The following is a 22899-nucleotide window of genomic DNA, read 5'->3' on the forward strand; positions in this document are numbered from 1 at the left end:
TGTTTTTAAAAAAAAACTTTTTTTCTTTTTGGTAATTGTTTAATTCTAACTTTTCGGGTGTCATGTCAAAAATCACAAAATTAAAGGGTATTTTGATAGATTTTACATATATTTAATTTAAGATCACAAGACTTAAAAAAACTGGAATTCAAACTCTTACCAACAAGGTGAAAGTTTAGATAGTCAACCAGCTGAAGTATTGAGATTTTTTCTAAATTATCAGCATTTAATGACCAGTTAGTTAGAAAATTTTATTTACTTCTTTCCTTTGACTGTTGAGAGCATCTGAATTTCATAGTTATATGTCAGATTCTAATTGAGATTGTGCATAAAATAAAAATTATTGAGTTTAAAGAAGGCACATTCTCTTGTTTAATTTTGTTTTTGCATAATTTCTGTTATCAGTCAATTAGAATCTCTGTGCTGGCTTTCTCATAACATTTTTTATGCCAACTGGAAGTCATGTTAAAATGTTTATTAGAAGGGCATAGTACATAAATATATCTTTTCATTTGGATTCAGCTGGTATTTATGTTCTCTAATTTTGGATGTGCATAAATAAACACTTAAATTTGTATAAAATTAAACAAATAGACACACGCGTCCTACGTGGCATAATACATATAGTACACTATGTAGGAGACAAAATTATCATATAGGATGCCACGTAAGACGAATGTGTCTATTTGTTTAATTTTATGCAAGTTTAAAAGTCTACTTGTGCACACCCAATTTTGGAGGGCATAAATGTCGGTAAAAGCCAATTTGAAAGGGACGTTTATGTATAATGCCTTATTAAAACTGTGAAAGATCCCTTTATTACCGATGGACTTCAATATGGATACCGAATATTGGGTGGGTGAGAAAAAAAAACTGTGAAAGATCTAGAATAATGGTGTCATGAGTAGATACAGAAAAATAAGGGATATAAAAGTACCTAATTAAACTAGCTCAATCATACACATCAAATTAGTTGGAAAAATAATATAGATCATATCTTATAAAGGGATCACAAATCTGATACTGTATCTCAGGACCATCCAAAGCAAATCTGTTTATTACTACTTTTATAATACTAATAAAATCATGATTACTAAATTACTAGATTAGATAGATGAGATAATATGCACATGTAGACAGTTAACAAAGAATGAAAAACTAGTGATCAATGATTGAACAATATTGGATGAATATAGTACTAATATAATGTAAGATGACAACAAGCTCACATGTAATATAGTTGTAGATCCAGGACATGTGTTCTTGAGAAGAAAGATGGAAAATTACATACCTGAATTGGTAGGGCTGTTACGGATCAAAGTCACGATAAACAACTAATATATTACACAGGAGCTAGCTCATGAAGGGAGGATTGTCCAAGTGTAACGGCTCAGTCCGCTAGTGATATTATTTGCTATAGGCTTAGGCCTGCACAATTTTAAAATGTGTCACTAGTTGGTAAGATCTGCTTACTTATATACTCAACATTTCTCATGTGTTAACCGCCCCTCTCTGATATCATTTGTAACGACTCAACCCTCTAGGGATATTGTCCTCTTTAGGCCTAGGTCAGCACGATTTTAAAACGCATCACTAGTTGGTAAGGCCTACTTACTTATATACCCAATATCTCTTATGTATTTTGCCGATGTGGAACTTCTTATCTTAAGTTGGGTGTCACACCAAGTCTATAGAATTAGATCATCAGTACATTCTCCAACAAATGTGGAACTCTAAACACTTTTTTGCACGTCCAGATCACCCAACTACAGTGTGGATTTTTTTTTAAACAGAGATGAATCTTACTCCGATTCCATATTAAAAAAATGATATTTGAATCTAATTCAACACCAAAAACTATATCATTAGAAAAAAAGATTACTCAAATTCATATAAGCAGACCATCAGTCAAATATGTTATGAAATTCAGCAATTATAGTGTGATAATTCTACAAGCCTGAGCCAGATCAGATGCTTCTGATTTGATTATAAGTTGCAGAGAGTTTAAGGATTAGTCAACAATTCATTATTTGGTTGAGCTTTTATGATTGAAAGATGCAGAGAATGAGAGCAATTATATCTCCTTATAATAAAAAGGTCACATCATAAATGAGCAATGAACTGTTAGCACAAGCTGAGTAAAAAGATAAAGTAGCAAAAATCAATAAACTATTAAACAGAACAAATATATATATAATAAATAAAAGAAATAATTACTGAATCTATGTGACGTTAGGAAGTACGCAGTTTGAGCACAAAACTATGTGCTATTCTTGAAATGTATTGTTCCAGAATTTTTCTTCCATCTATAAGTTGGGAATTGAAAAGAGTGTTGGTGGATTTGGTCCAGCATTTTTGGATACTACTGACAGAAATTTAGGGTGTTTGGTACCAATAAAAATGTTTTTCACAGAAAATGTTTTCTTGAAAAATAAGGTGGTCTCTTATTTATTTTCTAGTATTTCGTAAGAAAGTAAGAAAATTATTATCCGAAGAATATTCATATGTCATCCGGCAAAATATTATGGAGGTGGATAGGGATGGGGAGTGGGAGTTCAGGGATGGGGGGAGTGAGTTCAAGGGGTGAGATTTGGGTGAGTGGGAAGGAGACAATAAACTTGGAATGTCACTCACTATAGAAATACGTCCTCGAATCACGAAGAAATCTTAGGAGACAAGTATCAAGTGAAGAACAAAATTGTACTCACATTGTTTTATCAATAAAATTATGTTTTTTTTATATTTTATTTATGATTACAATTTATTTTTTATCACTCAATTTGTTGCAAATAATCACTTATGTTACTTGTTTTCCCAACTTGCATTAGAAAAGTCATTTTCCTCATTTTATGACACTTCCCACCAATTAATCACTATATCATCATACCAAAAATGATCTTTAACGGTAATTAATTTGCACTCTTTTTGAGTGTCCCTAAAATGTCCTAAAGTTTATAGCGATATTGAATTACTCAGCTAGGAACGCAGACACCACTTCTTTTGCAGTCATCTTGGAGGCTGTCTTGATGCAAATAGTTATTATTACTAAAAGTGGAGTCACATGCACCTGTATGCATACTTCAATAGAAGTCTATTGTTAAAGGAAATAAAATTTAATAAAAGCAGAACATGTCCAAATTACTTCATAAAAGGTCTATGAATTAACAGACACCTATTTATAGTGAATCACCATTTTCAGATGTTCTGCATAGTAACTTTAATATTCACATCCTTATCGATGACATAGTAGTACGTATTGTTATGAAATCGTTGTACGATCAGCTATTCCCAACGCATCAGCAACAAAAATAATGTAGGCCATAATGCAATAACTTCACAACACACCTAGCAACTTGATCACTTCACTCTGATGAATACTATACTACTATTGAACATATTGCATTTTTTAATTTATTGAATTTTATGACCAAAGCCATGTGAGTTAGCCCTTCCCCATAACAACAATGTATGTTAGCAGCTATATAAATATAACTTATTCCTTGTGAAAACTTCAGGGGAAGTGTTAGTTCAATCTAAATTACTCTAATATTTACATATCAAGAAATTATGGGATTTCGTTTGTTACCTATGATTGCCGGTGCCAAGCAAATCCACAAAATGCAGTCTGTTCTTACAAGAAATCATTCAGATGTTCCAAAAGGACATTTTGCAGTTTATGTAGGTGACACAGAGAAGAAACGATATGTGGTGCTAATAAGTAATAACATACCTGAATCATCCTTCTTTCCAGAAGTTGTTACGGAAATCAGAAGAAGAGTTTGGATTTCATCATCCGATGGGTGGTTTAACAATACCTTGCAATGAGGATGATTTTTTCTACGTCACTTCTTGATTGAGTTTATGAAATGTAGAACCATGAGAGAGTACTGTTGTAGACATCAGACAATTTTGAGCTTAGAATTTTCATCTTGCTAGGCAAGAGTAGTAAACTTATGTACAAAGTTAGCAAAGAATACAAATGAAATGTTTACAATTGTTTGTTGTTTGCTTAAAATGGATACCCATATTCTTTATCTGTGAAAATATAATGTATTCTTTTATAATACGACCACAGTTACCAGATAACTTGTGTACACTTCAACTAATTCACGAAACAGTTTGTTGTCTCCACAAGCACAGCGTAAATAGTTCTACATGATGTCTTAAGATATGCAATCTAGGCTTTAGTTTGCAATCAGTTTAATAGTTTTTTTATATGAATATCTATATATCTCGCGGTTATTATATATGAAATCATTTCACATGGCAAGTAAAAGTTATGTTAGGATGATTATTTAATCTATTGAAAATCTTGATTGATTTGTTAAGAGGAATACCAATAGTATTAGAGCTGTATTAAGGCATCAAAATCTGATGCTGTATCTTAATACAAGCCAGAGCAAATCTGTTTATTAGTACTTTTTTAATACTAAGCAAATCTTTATCACTAAATACAAGATAACATGCATGAATTTAATATCTTTCAATTTACATGTGGACAGTTAACAAAAAGGCCACAGGTATGACAAACGTCCTATCGATGATTGTTATTCGAGCATTTGCCAACCTGCAATATAATGACATGATAAATAACAGTTCACATGTACTTTGAGACCTATGGGACATGTGCTCTGAGATGAAACGGACAATACCTCAAATTGGTAGGGCAGATATGTCAGGATGAACAACTAATCACTCATTCTGACAGCAGAAAATGAACCGTTCTTGATTGAAGACCAAAATACGAGATAATTCACAGCGCCTGAACAAGAAGAATGCAGGTGAGTGGTCTAATAAAATGAGCCAAGGGGCACTGCTAGCTTCATCACCAATGTATTCTAAAGCATTAGTATCAAAACCTTTTGAAAACTATCAAAAACCCCATATTGTTTTGCTTGTAGGGAACTTCCATCGATAACCAGCAAGGACGGCTGCAAATACAATAATTGCATTCAAGTACTACACCAAACAACAAAGGCCCCAAATATATCTCATTAGTAAATCTATTTCCAGACTGAAGACTGAAATGATAACCAGTGAGACAACATTGCTCTCTGTCATTTTTAGTTCTTCAATCGGTACAATCATGTATGTTGTTGAAGCTTGTTAGCTAGTAATAGATTATAGAGTCCTCTCCTTACTTGACATTGTAGATACTATTTTCTTGTAAAAGTGTAACTATTGATCCAATTCATCATCTCGTTAACCTGCAGTTTCTATTAAGAACAAAAGATTCTGTCATATGACATGATATAGGCTTTTGTTCTGTTCTAACCCAGCAACTTTACCATACTTACTTGACACTACTCATTTAGTTGCATAATTTCCTTGCATGGACAATCATTAAGTGGAATCATTTGCTATAAAATTGCCATTGAGCGATCCTAGTTTTGGAATCATCAAGATTAATATTATAGCATTCAAAATTCAGTAACTTGCATATGAACAAGTGGATCCTTTTTAAGATTGTTAGAATAATGCATTATTTTCAGAAATTAGGGATGGCTTCTAGTGCTACTTTTTTCTTTCCGTGCGGAGCTTTCTAAGATAAGCCATGAGAGCCTGGACATCTAAGGTAGGCGCAATATACAATTGAAATATTCAAGGCATTAAAAGCTGATTTGACAAAATACAAGATTAAATGCATGAAGATTAACATCAGATGTGGACAGTTAACAACTTGTTATCAATGATTGAATATTGAATGCCCTAGCAACCTGCATGCGCCAGAACAGTATCCGGATAATTAAAATTGACCTCATAATCACATGTAGTTGTGTACCTATAGGACAAGTGCTCTTGAGAAGATATGTAGAAATTAAAGGACAAACCAAATTGGTAGGGAAGATATGTCAGGATGAATAACTAATAAGTCACTGTGATTATAGGTTAACAATCAATCTTAATAAAACCATTGAGGGAAAAAAGGAGAGATTTCATAATGCTCGGAAATAGGAAACTACAGGTGATCGTGGAATTGTAAGAAACTCCAAGCCAGTACATAAGAAAAGACTGAGAAGTAATAGAGGCCTATTTATTGTAAAGTATGGAGATCAGAGATGGTGACTTTGATAGTCGCATTCCTTCATCACATAGTATTGTTATGAATGTTTTCATTGTACTACCAGCTATTCCCGAGACATCAATAATATTATTAGAGCAAGCCATGCAATAACTTTATAGGAATTGATGATGTTCTTTAGCCAATTGACTACTTCAGGCTGATGAATTCACAAAGAACAAAGATACTGCATTTTATTGAGCTATATGATCAAAGCCATGTGAGGCTCCGATCCCTCTCACACCTCACTAGACGCATAGCCCATAACAACAGCAGTAGTTAAAGTAGAAAATTAAGGCATCAAGATCTGATGTTTAATGTTAAGACATGCCAAAGAAATATCTGTTTATTACATTTTTAATATAAAGCAAATCTTTGTCACTAAATACAAGATAAATGATGAACAACATGTATTTGAAGTCACATGACAACAGTTAACTTGTTATCAATGGTTTTGAATATTGAATGCATATTGCAACCTGCACCAGAATAGTATCCGGATAAGTTAAAATGACCTCATAGCCACATCTTGTTGTACCGATAGGACATATGCATATTGGTGGGGTAGATATGTTAGGATGAACAACTAATAAGTCATTGTGACAACAAGTAAACAATCACTCTTGATTTTAATAATTGAGGACCAAGAAGAGATATTTTTGCAGTACTCAAAATAGAAAATGCTGGTGAGAGGAAATGTAAATTAAGCAGAGGGGGGTTATGGACACGGTAATGAGCAGTAAACTATGTGCTATGCCATCATGTATTGTTAAATCAAAAGAAACTTCCTCTATTTTACACCAGCAAGTTGTGGGGAGCAAACATAGCTCTCTTACAGTGAATTTTGGTCCTACACTGTCGATGTCATGCTACTATATATATAACTCAGAGAACTCATTTGCAAAATCAAGTTTCTTTCTTCACACTACACATCACTCTTACCAGCTAAAAGTTGAAGAGAAGTTCATCGGCCATGAGGAATCATCTCAAGACAATCTTTCATCATGCTAAACACAATATTCTTCTCCGTCAAGGATCAACTGCAACCACTTCATCAACATCAACAAAATTAACAGACATTCCCAAGGGTCACATGGCAGTTTATGTTGGAGAGAACCATAATAATAAGCATAGATTTGTGGTTCCCATCTCTTGCTTGAAGCATCCTTCGTTTCAAGACTTGTTAAGGCATGCAGAGGAGGAATACCGATTTGATTATCCAATGGGAGCCCTTACTATCCCATGTAGTGAGACTGCATTTCTCTGTGTCACTTCTCACTTGAATGTCATAACCAATTAGTGAAGGCGGCGCAGAAGTATAGTTCTTCAATCTGTACCATCTTGTATATTTGTAGGTTAGAAGCTTACTACTGTAGTTCATAGATTACTACAATCCTAACCTACAAGTGTAACTCTATGTGAAATTCAGTATAACAATGCAATAGTAATCACGAACAACATATTAAATCAAATCATTCATTTATGATCTTATTAACCACTTGCAGAGGAATTGGAGTTTGATTATGCTAATCTACAACTATCAGAACTGTGTTTCTCTGTTATGAAAGTATCTTAATTTTCCTTTGATAGCAAGCGATTATTTGGTTATAGTGATTAATATTACTGTGGACTATATCTGTAGGTTCTAAAATAAGCCATGAGCAATGATAAAATTATGATCAATGATTAGATGCACATATCAATATGCACCAAATAACACTCAGACTATCTAACATATAATTTCATCTCTAGGACATAGGCTCTTGAAGAAAGGTAGAAAAAGACACAAGCAAAATGGTAGGGAAGATATTGAGCTCAAAATAACAACTATTATTGTGACAACAAGAAATAATTAATCATTGAGGGGCAAAAACATAGATATGTCACAATCTTTGAACTAAAAAACAGCTGATGAATGGACTTGTCAAGAAAATAATTTGAGGGGCATTAATTGACAAAAACAGTGATCTTTCCTATATCCATTTGCAACTAATTGACAGATTTTTTAAACTTTTTTTTACCATGGTGTTCGGACAGCTTGTGCAGCTACTAGCTAACTGATGGAATATTACCAAGTGAAAGCAAATAGTAACAAATTAATGAACTGAGTGTGAAAAATTAAAGTTGATTTTTTGGAGGTACAAAAAATATCTTTAGATATTTAGTAGAACTTTCTAGAATTTTGAAGAGCAAATATCTTTGATATTTATATTTAAGAAAAATCTAGATGTTCTAGATAATTAGATATTTATATTAAAATATAGAAATATCTAGATTCTTGTTACATAGTTAGAGGATAAGAATATCTAGATATTTCTTGTAGATGTATCTAGAATAATTTCTAGAAGCATCCCTATACAAGTATAAATAGGGGTGACATTACACATTTGTAATCAATCTTAGAACAACCTAAATCAAAGAGTCTTCTTCCATATTCAAGTTCTCCTATCCAAATTCTTCCTTTTCCTTTCTAGCTTCCTCTTCTTTAGTTGAATCTTCCGATCTTGGGCTAGCAGAAAGTTTTCCGATTATACTTTCTTCTGCTATTCTCTACACTGAGTTCTATTTATTCACCAAATCATTTTCCTTTTCTAATCTTTCAGAAAGTTGTTTACCTGAGTAGATTTCCATAAGTCTCATTTACAATACTTCATGAATTGGATTAGTTCCTATAAGAAACTAGTTCAATCTCATACAGCAGATTAAAGGCAGATGCTGTATCTTATAACAAGCGAGAGAAAATCTGTTTATTAGTACTTATTTTTAACACAAATCATATATTTATCTCTAAATACAAGATTACATGCATGAAGTAAATATCTTTCAAGTTGCATGTGGACAGTTAACTAAAAGGCCACAGGAATGACAAACTTCCTATCGATGATTGGATATTCGGGCATATGCTAACCTGCGATAATATAATAGTAACTGAATAATCTATATATAATGAAATGATAAATCACATTTCACATGTACTTGAGACCTATAGGACGTATTCTGAAAAGAAATGTACAAAAGGACAATACCTCAAATTGGTAGGGCAGATATGTCAGGACAAGCAATAAATTACTTCATCCGTTTTATTTTGTTTGTTTGATTTTGACTTGGCATGGAGTTTAAGAAAGTAAAGTAAGCTTTTGAATCTTGTGGTCGTAAGCATGATATGTGGAAAGGACTGCTGCAAATACAATAAATTTTGGCACCACACAAATTAGAGAAGCAGATGGTAAAAAATAATTGCATTCAAGCACTACACCAAACAACAAAGACCCAAAATATGCCTCATTATAGTAAAGTTGTTTTCAGTCTGAAGACTGAAAAGGTAAGAGTAACAAAAACAATAAATTATCAAATAGAAAAACAATAATTGAGATGGAAACTATGTGCCATGCTGTAAATGTATTGTCTAATCAGAAGAAAATTCTTCTATCTTTACAGCATCAAGTTGGGGTGCAAACAGAGCTATCTGGCATGATAATATTAAGCAATCGAGTCCACTGTCATGTTTCGTTAAAGTGAATTTTAGTCCAACGGGGGGCCTTACTATTCCCTGCTAGTGAGACAACATTTCTCTGTGTCACTTCTGATCACTTGAATGTCATTTCATTACCAATTAATAAACATGTACAATTCTAGCTCTTCAATCTTTACCAACATGTATATTGTTGAAACTTATTAGCTAGTGTAGCTATTGATCCAATTCCGCATCTCGTGAAGCTCAATTCCCTATTGTTAAGAAGAACAGATTCTGTCATATGACATGATATATATAAAGCTGGATTTTCTACTGTTTCTTATCCAACAATTTTACCATACTTGTTCGACACTACTCACTTAGTTGCATAATTTCCTTGCATGGACAATTGTTATAACACCAAGGCAGTGTGGAGATTCTGTTTCTTCATTTCAGGAGCATATAAACCATACTAGTCACTAGGAAGAGCACAAATACGACATACAATAGCCTCTCACAAACACTAATTATTAGCCACTTGCAAGTAGTCTTGAAGTGTGTGATCATCTTATTTAAAAACTTAAGTTGTTAGATGAGGTGCCTGTGATCGAATCTCATTGTCACCCAAATTAAAAAAGAATTTTCACGTACTTGACCCATAATTAGGCCCGCACGTAAGGGTGTGTGTTGGAAATATCATTAACTAATAAAAGTGTGTTATCTCTAACATCTTAAGGTTTTTGATGAGATGGTTACACACTTCAACGATGGACTGGTGATCTCCTTATATGGACTTGGGCAATCCTCCTCTCATGAGCTAGCTTTTGGGGTTGATTCAAGCACAAGTTCCATATTTTCACAAGAGGAACTGGAGTTTGATTATGTTAACCTAAAACCTGAACTGTGTTTCTCTATTTTAAGAATATGTTAATTTTCTTTTTATTGGAAGTTCTTATTTAGTTTCAGTACTGATTGTTAGAATAATGCAATATTTTCATGACTTAGGGATGGCGTCTAGTACTACTCTTTCTTCCCTGGAGAGCTATCTAAGATAAGCCATTCGAGACTGGACCATCTAAGATTAGAGCTGTCAATATGGGCTGGCCACCCCATTCGGGCCAATCCATATAGGCTGTGACATTTGATGGGCCAATCCATATAGGCTGTGACATTTGACGGGCCAATCCATATAAGCTGTGACACTTGCAAGAAGTGTTGAACTGTGTGATCATCTCATTTAAAAGCTTAAGTTGTTAGATGAGATGGTCACCGCCACCCAAACAAAAAAAGAATTTCTACGTACTTGACCCATTATCAGGCCCGCACATAAGGGGGGTGTTGGGAATATCATTAACTAATAAAAGTGTGTTCTCTCTAACAACTTAAGTTTTTAGATGAGATGGTCACACACTTCAACAATAGACTGGTGGTCTCCTTATGTAAACTTGAACAATCTTTCCCCATGAGCTAGCTTTTGGGGTTGAGTTAGACCCATGTTCCATATCTTTACAAGAGGAACTGGAGTTTGATTATGTTAACCTAAAATCTGAACTGTGTTTCTCTATTTCAAGAATATGCTAATTTTCTTTTGATTGGAAGTTCTTATTTAGTTTCACTGATTGTTAGAATAATGCAATATTTTCAGGAATTAGGGATGGTGTCTAGCACTACTCTTTTCTTTCCCTGCAGAGCAATCTAAGACAAGCCATTTGAGACTGAACCATCTAAGATAGGCACATTCAGAAACGTGCAAATAGCTGACATATAAGTGAAATCTTTGAGGCATTGAAAGATGATATTTGTATCTTTAAGTCAAAGCATATTTGTTTATACATAGTTAGTACAAAGCAAGTCTTTATGACTAATTAAATACAAGATTAAATTCATGACTATTAACATCAGATGTGGACAGTTAACAACTTGTTATCAATGATTGAATGCCCTAGCAATCTGCATGCACCTGAACAGTATCCTGATAATTAAAACCTCATAACCACATATGTAGTTTACTCTACAACATGTAGTGATATGTTATCACTTGTTTGCACCTCCCATGTATTCCGAGTGAATTGGTTGAGGTTATTTCTATATTTTGTACTCTCCTTTGTGGACATAGGTCGATTGACCGAACCACGTTAAATCTTTGTGTCCTTTTGGTATATTTCTCGTTTGTCTTCTTATTCGTGGTCTTTCGAGGTTTGCTTTGCTAGCTTTCACATGACACCTAATTATTTCGATCCTAACATTTAGGAGTATTAACAAGTTGCATAACCTCTTTGCCTCATTAGCAAGTATGCGAGTATGGAAGTGTTACTCTCCTTCATTAGAAATTTGCATATTTCTGCTGTTTATAAAAGGGAGATTGGTCAATAATGTTCACTGTTATTGATTTGCCTTTTGTAGTGTTTTTTCTGGATTATAACTGCATTGGGTTCACAGCTTGAATGCATTATATGTTGTAGTCTTTGGCAGGTTGGTGTTGTTGGGAAAGAAGATCAATGAGCATGACTAATTGTCATTGCACAAAATATTTTAGGATTATGTTGTTACGGCTGGCGTTGAAGTTGATGGAATCCCAAATTGTTTAAATGCAACAGTTTGGAATCATTTTTTCTCTTGCATTTTGGGTCCTGTTTATCTTTACTAGTAGACAAAAGGAAATTGCACACACACAAGGCCTGATTATTGGGCTCTTACCAACAATAGGTGATGCTGGACTCCTCGTGAATATGTTCCAATCAGTTGTGGTTGTATTATTTTAAGTATGATGTTTGCTAGGCATACATTATAGAAATAAAGTTAGATGGCTAGGTAGTTGAGGTTGTGAGTGGTAAGTTTCCTATGAAATCACAATTGAGACTTCCTAAATACAGATGATCATCATACTCCAACACAGATGTCACAAATGACATGACCTTTCCAGTTGGATCATCAAAGCCTTTGGTTATCTTTCCATCAGCTGCAACATTCACTACCATAGCTTTGTGGTATGCTCCTATCACCCACTTCATCAATTTGGGGAAACTTGCCACCAAATGTTTTGAAGCGATCGACTTGTGTATGAAATTTAGCCCTGGAGCTGTTACCTGTACCAGAGAAACAGATGCATTTTCTTTAAACCTTGCCTCTTAATTAACTTCACATTCATAACGGTGGGTTATAGCTTACCTGTATTAGAGCAATCCAGAACGAACCATCTGGCGCAAGCTTGATGTTATCTGGTGCACCAACGAGATTATCAATGAACATGTCTGTTTGTCCTTTCATTTCTCCTTTCAACCAATATTTGAGGCACCTAAATCTGATTATTAAGGAAAGAAAGTATGTTGAATACAACTCGGATTGGAATTGCCAAAAGAATGTGTTAATGAAGAAACTGTGCTAGTGAATGGATTGCAAATTTGAAAACACTTACTTCCACGATTCACAAACTACTAAGTAATCTTGATCTGCAGAGAGAGCCACCCCATTTGCAAAGCCCAAGTTATCAAGAATTACAGATGTCTGGTTCAGCGAAGGGCTATATTTGAGAAGCTGACCATGGGGCTTGGCCTCAAGCACGTCAAGGAACCATTCGTGGAGTCCAAATTTAGTGCTTGCCACACTGAAGTATACACTCCCATCTGATGCTTCCACCACATCATCTGCTAATCTGTACACACTCTTTAACTTTAATGATTTTAAATACACCTTTATGCCACAAGACAAGTGACATGGACATAAGAATCCAGAGATTTTTTTTGTAATTTTTCTGCTAACAGCATCATATAAACCATCCCAACTATGCATTTGGTTCATTGGTAAGGAAACAACACAGCGCGCATGTGTGGGTTAGGGACACTTCACAAGTTCAACTTCTGCTAGACAAAGACCTAGTATTCAAATTGGTTGGGAGGAGGGTATTAGAAAATTACCTTTGCCTAAATATCCACCCATTTCATACTGTAACAGCAGTTGGAACCTTAGGTTATATTTATTGAAGAGATATACACGACACAGAGCATATTATATGTTCATTTTATAACGAAATTGCACAAAAATCATGTAGTGATATTGAGAATTGATTCCTCCTTGCTCGTTAGGCATCGTTCATTTCGTTTTGACAATGCAACTTTAGAGTCAGAAAGCTGGGCAAGATTGGCCTCTTACAAGTTTCCTCAATGTGGTAGGGAATAAGTATAAATGTTCTTTTACTTGAAACATTTGTCTAGTTTCTTCTGGTGGTTGGAATTTATATAAGTTATGTCGTTGTTGTTCTCATCACCGATTATTTAAGTAGTTAGGTCCGAATTTTACAACATAACTCACAATAAACTTTGTTATTGAATCAATCTCCCCAAACTTCTTTATTGGCTCTATGTTATAGAATGGTACTTGATTTTAAAAGAATGGTATGAATTGGAAAAAAAAGTCCATGGTCCTTGTAAAATAAGCTGAAGTCATACCCTATAAAAGAAGTTTCTAGTATCTTCGGTCCATAATTCAAGGAGATGGAGAACTTGATGATAATGTCATAAATAGTATTGGAGCGGGATGGATAAAATGAAGCTTGGCACGATAAGAATGTATTGCCTAGGGTTAAAGGTAAATTCTTTAAAGTGGTGGTCAGACTGGCTTTGTTGTATGTGGCACAGTGTTGGTAAGAATGCCCACATTTAAAAGATGAATTTAGTGGAGATGAAGATTCACGCTTAAATGAACAAGGAGCGGTATCATTAAAAACAAAGTTGTATAGGGGAAGGTGCCTTGGCAAACAAGATGAGGAAATCAAGACTAAGATAGTTCGGTATGTAAAGAGGAGGTGTGTGGATATGAGAAGTTTGACCGTAACAGGAGTGGTAGATGTAAAGATTGGTCGAAAAAGAACTAGGGAGGGTTGATTATACAAAATATGACACAATTTCAACTTACTGAGGACATAAGACTAAATAAGACGAGATGTAGAGGTGGAAGATTAGATTAGAAGGTTAGTAGATAGCTAAGTATTGTCACATTTTGTTTCTTTTTCTTTCATGTGTAATACTATTTGTTGATTCATTTTATTTGTATCTTGTTGTTTATCTATCATATTTTGTTGGTACCATTCTTCAATTTTACTTCTTCTTTTTTTCCTATTGTATGGAGGATCTATCGGAAACAACCAGGCAAGATCAAATTGATATGTAGTGGTTTGTGATAAACAATCCCCCACCCAATTCCTCATTCTCTCTCCAATAAATTTTAAAGAAAAAAGTTTGGTCTATAAACTCATTGCTTTTGTGGTGTAGAAGAAGATGAAATCTTAGTTACCTTATTTTTTGACCATTGACATGTGAAGCAAGAACAGTTACACCATCTTCTGTAACCTTAAGTAGTCCCTGCACATCATACACATTAATTGTTGGTATTACATAAAACTTGTTAATTAATCATGTGTAGACAAGTGTATGATTTACCTCTTGAGCATNAAAATCATATAACTAATTTGATTTACACTCCAAAATTCATAGGTGTCACATAATTTAGACATTAATTCTTTATTACTTAATATATGTAATTATATCAATGACACATAAATTGAAATAAAAAAATTACATATTTTATTTGAAAATCACGTAATAGTACTATAAGGTATAATAATTAACAACTTAACATATTTTAAAATTTTAGTTGACTCTCCAAATTCCATATGTGTCATGTAATTGAGACAGAGAGAAACATAGATTGGTTTAAAATAAATAAAAATATTATAAATTATAATAATTAACAACTTCAAATTTATAAAAAAAATCCTTTAAAAAAATTTAGTTGGCTCTCCAAATTCAATCGGTATTACAATAATTAAAACATAAAAATTAACATAGATTGGACTCGTGTTGACATTTATGTTTCCTTTTTTTTTAACTTTTTACTTTTATACTTTATATAAATAAATTTTTTATGTAAAAAGTATTATCAATCATAATAATTAATAGCTTAAAATATTTGAAAACATATAAAAAGTTTTTGTTAACTTTCAAAATTTCATCTATACCACATAAATTGGGAGAAATATAAATATATAGATATTTTAAGTTGCTAATTATTGTGAGTTATAATACATTTTATGTAATTTTCATATATATTACTCGTTTTGTCCTGATTTGTGTGATACAAATGAAATTTCAAAAGTCAATGAATTTTTTATAAGTTTTTTTTTTTATATTAACTTGTTAATTATTGTGATTTATAATATATTTACGTAAAACATACTCTAAATAAAAATAATTAGCAACTTAAAATATATAAAAACATACTAAAAAATTGATCAAGTTCAAATTTCATATGCATGTATCACATAAATTGAAATTGAAACAGAAACAGTAACATATATTGGGCCCCGTGCTGGCACGGGGTCCCATATCTAGTATTATTATAAGTGGAAAGCTCTAATATGCAAAGTTGAATTACCATATTACCCCTATGCTAATTAAAAAAAGTTATAAAACATTTAATTAATAAAACATCAAATAGTAATCATATCATATTATTATACTATTATATATATATTTTATTTTTTTATTTATTATTATTATTATTATTATTATTATTATTATTATTATTATTATTATTATTATTATTTATAAATGGGAAGCCACAAAATTGAAATTTAAAACACCATTTTGTCTATCAAATATTGAACGTTCATTTTGCACTTCAAGCTTTCATTATTTCTAAAACATTTGTGTGCAATATATATATACATTCTACAAAGAATTTAAAAAATCTTAAAACAAATTTNGAATTTGTAGATAATATAAATGAAATGATGATTACTCGATTCCCAGGAGAAACCAGAACATATATCAGTTTCGATTCGGCAGAAGATGATACCAATAATTACTATCAAGAAGAATACCTAAATACATTAACTCCAAATGGTCTGCCGCCACATAGGTACATCAATATACTCAATCTGTCGTTAACATTTTAATTATTATATTACTTTGAATTCATGTACCAGATCAACAACAAAGGTGTGGTAAAATACATAACATCATATGTATCTTTAAATTCAACATATTAGGTTGGTGTTAAAAGAGAATGCGCCTATCATGATGCTGCGCAATTTAGACCCATCAAATGGTTTATGCAATGGGACACGATTGATTTGTAGAGGCTTTGATAACAATGTCGTGCATGCAGAAATAACTACAGGAGAATTTGCAACAAAACAGGTGTTTATACCAAGAATCCAATTATCGCCGCCTGAGAATGAAGGATATCCTTTTAAATTTATTCGGAAGCAATTTCCAATACGTCTATGTTTTGCCATGACAATAAATAAGGCTCAAGGTCAAACGATACCTAATGTGGGATTATATCTTCCCCAACATGTTTTCTCCCATGGGCAACTATATGTAGCTTTATCAAGAGGAATCTCAATGGCAACTACAAAGGTATTGGTTATGACTGAACAACCAGATAAGGGGACAGGGACATATGCAAGAAATATCGTATACAAGGAAGTATTAGGTTAGCGACGCTTTTAATCTTTAGTAGCGTAATCAAGTTGGAACAAAAATAACTTATTACATGTAGCTAATGAAAATGTCTTTGGTCATATTTATAGGTTCTGTTGAAAAAGAAACGAGCTAACCATCAAAATGCAACTTCTGAAGCAAATACAACTATTGTGAAAAATTTGATATTGATAGTTAGGATACAAATGACTTCAAACTCCTGGAAGGTATCCTCTATTTTAGAACAATGTCATAAACACAACCAATTGTAGCTTCGAGCAGTATTACATATCCGCTTATTCATTTGAACTTCCACACCATTAAATGCATCTAATAAAGTCAAGACAATTTTCATAAATGGAGTATTATTTCAAAACAAATATCTGGTAGCTAACGAACATCCATACAAACAAATCTCTTAAGACCTATGCCATATATTGAACAAATAGAGTGTGTATGCTTTAATGCTGCCCAATTGTAGGCATGAACTAATATTTAGTAACTAAGAAACATCCATACCAAGAAATACCTTAAAGACATATTCCATATATGGAACAAAACGAGTATTCATGCTTTAATGCTTCACAGTTGAACACATCACGAGACTAGCCAACCACGTGCAACGCACATGCAGTGAATCTAGTATATATATATACATTCTACAAAGAATTTAAAAAATCTTAAAACAAATTTCAAAGAATTAAGAAAACGTAGTAAATAAGAAGAAAAAAAAAGTGATAGTCATTTAGATGGCAGTAAATATGAAACCGGTTCATATGGGCCCTTAATAATGCTTCAAATAAGACCTTTGGCTTTCTTAAAAAAAATTAATCCTTCATAAACTATTATTGCATTAACTAAACTTACGTTAGTTAACCTCTATGTCTATAATCTGGAAAATTCAAAAGGTCAATAAGTAATTAAAATTCAAAAAAGAAATACCAACCAAAAAAAAGTATAAAAAGGGAGAAAGGGTTTACATCTGAATATTTTTTAGCAATTTTTCTGTAATATAATCATTTTGGTTTTCTTCTTTGCTATGCAGAAAAAAAAATAGTAAGGGAAGCATGCGCAACTGTTAGAAGTTAGAATAAGAATTGTGCGTGATAAGTTTCCTTGTTAGAGCGAAACACATTCACACCATATTGATTGATTTGAAGGTATACAATGTTTATGTGGAACTATCGATGAAATTATAATTCTTTTACTATATTAGCAAATAGTATCTTTATTTTTACAAATTCAGATGCTCTCCTTGTACTTTTAGTTTCTTTATTTTTTGTAAGTCAAAACTACCCGTCATTATCAAATCAAAAAATATTATATATATAATTAGCAAACATAGTGTTTCTACTTTAGTTATGCAAAGAGAATATTGATGTCTCTTTCATTCTCTTCTTAATTAGAAGGTATGTTATTTTTCGAAGAAGTGTCTAAAGATTTAGTAGAAAGATTTGCAAGGCTATGATGGAAATATCAAGATCATGAGATATATATATATATATTGATCTATTCGAAATAACACAATTGTGTCTTATCATTTTATTATTTTTTTAGAAAAATACACTTGTCTTTAGGCAAATGGTCAAGAAAATGCAATAGAGAACAATGATCTATTTGGAAGAGTTAAGAAATAAAATTATGGTAATTTTAAAAAGTTGTAGCCATTAACATAGAGAACAATGATCAGATTACACTTCACTTGGAGGTGTTTCCAATTTCTTGCAGCTAAAAGTTAAAGAGAAGTTCATCAATCATGAGGAATTAGCTCAAGACAATCTTTCATCATGCTCAAATGTTGGAGAGAACCATAATAATAAGCATAGATATTTGTGGTTCCCGTCTCTTGCTTGAAGCATCCTTCGTTTCAAGACTTGTTAAGGCATGCAGAGGAGGAATACCGATATGACTATCCCATGTAGTGAAACTGCATTTCTCTGTGTCACTTTTCACTTGAATGCCATTACCAATTAATAAAGGTGCGCGGTGTAGAAGTATAGTTCTTCAATCTATACAATCATGTATATTTGTAGGTTAGAAGCTTACTAATGTAGTTCCTATATTACTACAATCCTAACCTACAAGTGTAACTCTATCTGAAATTCACTATAACACAATGCAATAGCAATCACGAACAATATATTCAATCAAATCATTCATTTACGATCTTATTAACCACTTGCAGAGGAATTGGAGTTTGATTATATATGCTAATCTACAACTATCAGAACTCTGTTTCTCTAGTATCATATTTTTCCTCTGATTGCAAGCGAGATTATTTGTTATATAAAATTAACATTAATGAGCAGCAATTGCTACTGCAAATACAATGAAATTTGAGCAGCACCTGCTGAATTATGAACAATTGCATTACAACCAAACAACAAGGGCCTGTATCTGTCTTATCTTACATACTGATTACATATATCTTCGTCTTGAGACTGAAAAGATACAGTCACTAAAGAAACAAATTATGTGTAACTGATTCCATTGATGCGATACTGCAAACAGATCAAGTAATTTCTCCAAGACTCAAACATCAACTACAGAATTCATCAGCATCAACAAAGTTTGCAAATGTGTCCTACCTTTAGCTAAGTCTATATTGATTCCGAGAAATTGTAGGCTTTGAGGTAACATGTTCTTCTTTAACACCTTCATTCATCATAATATCACAACTACAGACACATGCATTTGTAGGTCGACGCAAGACATGACTAAACCATCTCAAATGACCATCCCTAATTTATATATCCTCAATGTGTGTTATCTGTACCTTCTAGTGAATTAGGTCACTTTTTTATCCTATATTAAAAAAAGAAAAAGAATTATTACCGCACATCCATCTTAGTATCTGCATATCCGCAACACTCATCATGCATATATATTGAACTTTAACAGTCCAACATTCACTAGCATATAACTTTGCCGGATTTATAACATTTTGTAGAACTTACCTGTCACTTTGCTAGGCATCCTTCCATCACTTAACACCCCGGAAGCACTTCTTCTTTGAAGTATATGAGTAACATCTTCATCTATAATTTCATTCTCTTATAATTATAACGAGCCTAGTGTCTAAATAATTTGTATTTCAACACCACAATCCCTTTTAGTCTCACCTCAACTTCGCTTTTCTCATGCTGACTAAATTTCAAATTTTCAATGTAGATATTCGATCTTACTTCTACTAATCCAAAAATCCTTACTTTCTAAAGTAATGTTCCACAACTCAAGCATTTGATTGACACTTAACTTATAATTTCCATCAATCAATACAATATCGTCAGCAAATAGCACTTATCATGATATCTCATCTTGTATTTTGATGATCAACTTATCCATAAGTAAGTAGGGGATTCAATGTTGATCCCTGGTGTAGACAAATTGTTTTGAAAAACACCTTTGTATTTAATTTTCAACGATTGTTTTGTTAAAACAAAAACACTCAAGAAAATGATTTGAAGAATAAAAGTAGAGTGAACTTATGAAATTTCAACTATATATTAATTTTCAAAAATACTGAATTTATACAAGGAAAAAACCTAACCATTTCCTATCTAGTAGCCACTTATAGAGTGGATGTTAAAACTGAATAAGAACATGTGCCACTAACAGCCATAAAAGTGACCACTAACAGCCATAAAAGTGACCACTAACAGTCATAAAAGTGACCACTAACTTCAGAAAGTTAAGCAACTAAAGTTGCCTACGTCTAGCTAGAAAATAGGAAGCAGTAAACTGAAATAAGTAAAAAACAGTAAAAATAATAAGCTGGAAAAAATGTCAATTGTCTAACACTCCTCCTTGGCATTTTGTGACAAACACCAATTCTCTGCCTCAGATCTTCAAACCTTTCCTTTGACAATGACTTAGTGAAAATGTTAGCTCGCTGGTTCTCAGATGAACAATGAACAAGCAACACTTCATTAGATTGTTGGACTTCCCTAATAAAATGAAACCTGGTCTTGATATGCTTAGTTCGAACATGAAACACTAGATTTTTTTTAGATTGAAACTGTTGAACTTTTGTCACACATGATCTTGGTAGCTTCTGTTTGTCCATGGCCTAAGTCCTTCAATATCTTCCTTAGCCAGATAGTTTGATTCACAGCAGATGCAACAACTATGTACTCTAACTTATGTTGTTGATTGAGCTGTAGTTTCTTGTTTCCTAGAGCTCCAACTAAAACAACTTGTCCCCAAACAGAAAAGATATCCAGTGCTTCTGGAATCATCAACTCCGCCACCCTAATCACTATTAGAGTACCTAACCAGGTTCATAGTTACTTCGGCAGATGTTGGAAAAAAAGTTCCAAACTTGTTGGTTCCTTTAATAGACCTTAACACTCTTTTAGCCGTTGTGAAGTGTATGTCTCTAGGTCAATGCATGAACCTAGAGAGCAAACTTACAGCAAATAGAAGGTCTACTTGCGGTTAGATATAGAAGACTTTCAATTAAGCTTCTATACATACTATCATCCACTTTTTCGGAATCTGCATCCTTGCCAAGCTTCACACTAGTAGACATTGGAGTACTCACAAGTTTGCAATCTTACATTTTGAACTTGTTTAGAATATCTNAAGAAATCCACTGCGTTAGAAAGACATGTTCTTGAAGATGAATCACCAATCATAGTGGAAGAACCACAACATGTGAGGCCGCGAAGGAAGAGGTCTAAGAAATCCAATGCGCTACATGTCCTTGAAGATGAAGCACCAAACATAGTGGCGGAAGTACAATCCGTAAGGCTGCGAACAAAGAGGGGCAAGAAATACAATATGCAACAAATACATGTTGTTGGAGAAGAAGCACCAAACATAGTGGAAGAAGTACGATCCGTTATGCCAACAACAAGCAGGAGCAAGAAAATCAACAATGAACATCTCCAAATTAAAACTAAGTTCACAAAAGTCGAGTCATAATAGATGACTTCGTTGATAGTGTTACCGAGCATAATGTCTGTATGTTAGTAATGTCTGTATTTTAATGGCTTCATCGGCTGCTTTAACTAATATATATATGTTTATTATTACCTAATTAAGTGTGAACTATGCAAATAATAGCACCTTAATAATTCAAATCTAAATCGCTTAGGCTGTTGTTTATAATATCCTATCTACCCCCCCCCTCTCTCCACCCAGAAAATAACGTATATTCATCACATTTAAAACGATTAAACCATTGAATAAAAATACTCAATTAACCAACCGTAAAGTAGTATTACTTAGAAACATTGAATATAAAGCCTAAAATATCCATTATAACTAACACATCTACCATTGCACGAGAAATTCGTTAAAGTAAAGACAATGTCCTAGACCGAGAAATATTGATACAAACACGAATAACTCTTACGCGAGTAATGTTTCCTCTTACGACTTTAACGACTAACGCAACAAACCAAATACTAAGAAACTTCAAATTTACATTTAAAAAAACAAAACATGAAAATACACTAACCCCAGGGAAGACCCATCACCGAAAACATTTTTTAAATAATAACATCCTCACTACACTTTCAAATTTACAAACAACAAGAAACCTCCTAAAAGTCAATAAGCAAATCAATACACTTTAAACATACTACTACGGTAAATAATAAGCAACATGTAAAATAGGGATTTAATTATTCCACTAATTCGACAGTACAGTTGTAAGATATCGAACGTCGATGTCAATGGCACCTCTGGAGCATCACGCCCATCCAGAAGAGTTACAACCTCCAGAAAAGTTACAACCACACCCAAAAGAGGCCAATTGAAGCAATTCCACCCGTTCGCCGAGGATACCTTTAAAACAAACGCCCAATGCCAATGCACATCAAACTAAAATGAACAGAAAAAACTTTGAGAAATTGCTAAGATCTTGCCGCGCCATTACAATACTACTATCTGTACGA

The 22899-nt window shown here is 33.1% G+C and overlaps 1 protein-coding gene and 1 pseudogene across 1 annotated transcript; one reads left to right on the forward strand and one right to left on the reverse strand.

Annotated features, from left to right (window-relative positions):
• Nucleotides 1-3544: 3544 nt before the first annotated feature.
• LOC125864375 (auxin-responsive protein SAUR22-like) lies at nucleotides 3545-3880 on the forward strand (annotated as a pseudogene).
• Nucleotides 3881-12192: 8312 nt separating this feature from the next.
• Nucleotides 12193-21527, reverse strand: LOC125864077 (protein STRICTOSIDINE SYNTHASE-LIKE 4-like). The gene is made up of 6 exons (XM_049544020.1): nucleotides 21410-21527; nucleotides 21016-21266; nucleotides 14805-14911; nucleotides 12931-13167; nucleotides 12684-12816; nucleotides 12193-12601 (listed from the first exon to the last, which is right to left on the reverse strand). Exons 1-6 carry the CDS (start codon nucleotides 21525-21527, stop codon nucleotides 12323-12325), a joined length of 1125 nt encoding a protein of 374 aa, XP_049399977.1. The 3' UTR covers nucleotides 12193-12322.
• Nucleotides 21528-22899: the final 1372 nt, after the last annotated feature.

This window comes from Solanum stenotomum, chromosome 5, assembly GCF_019186545.1.
Source record: "Solanum stenotomum isolate F172 chromosome 5, ASM1918654v1, whole genome shotgun sequence".
Classification (NCBI taxonomy): domain Eukaryota; kingdom Viridiplantae; phylum Streptophyta; class Magnoliopsida; order Solanales; family Solanaceae; genus Solanum; species Solanum stenotomum.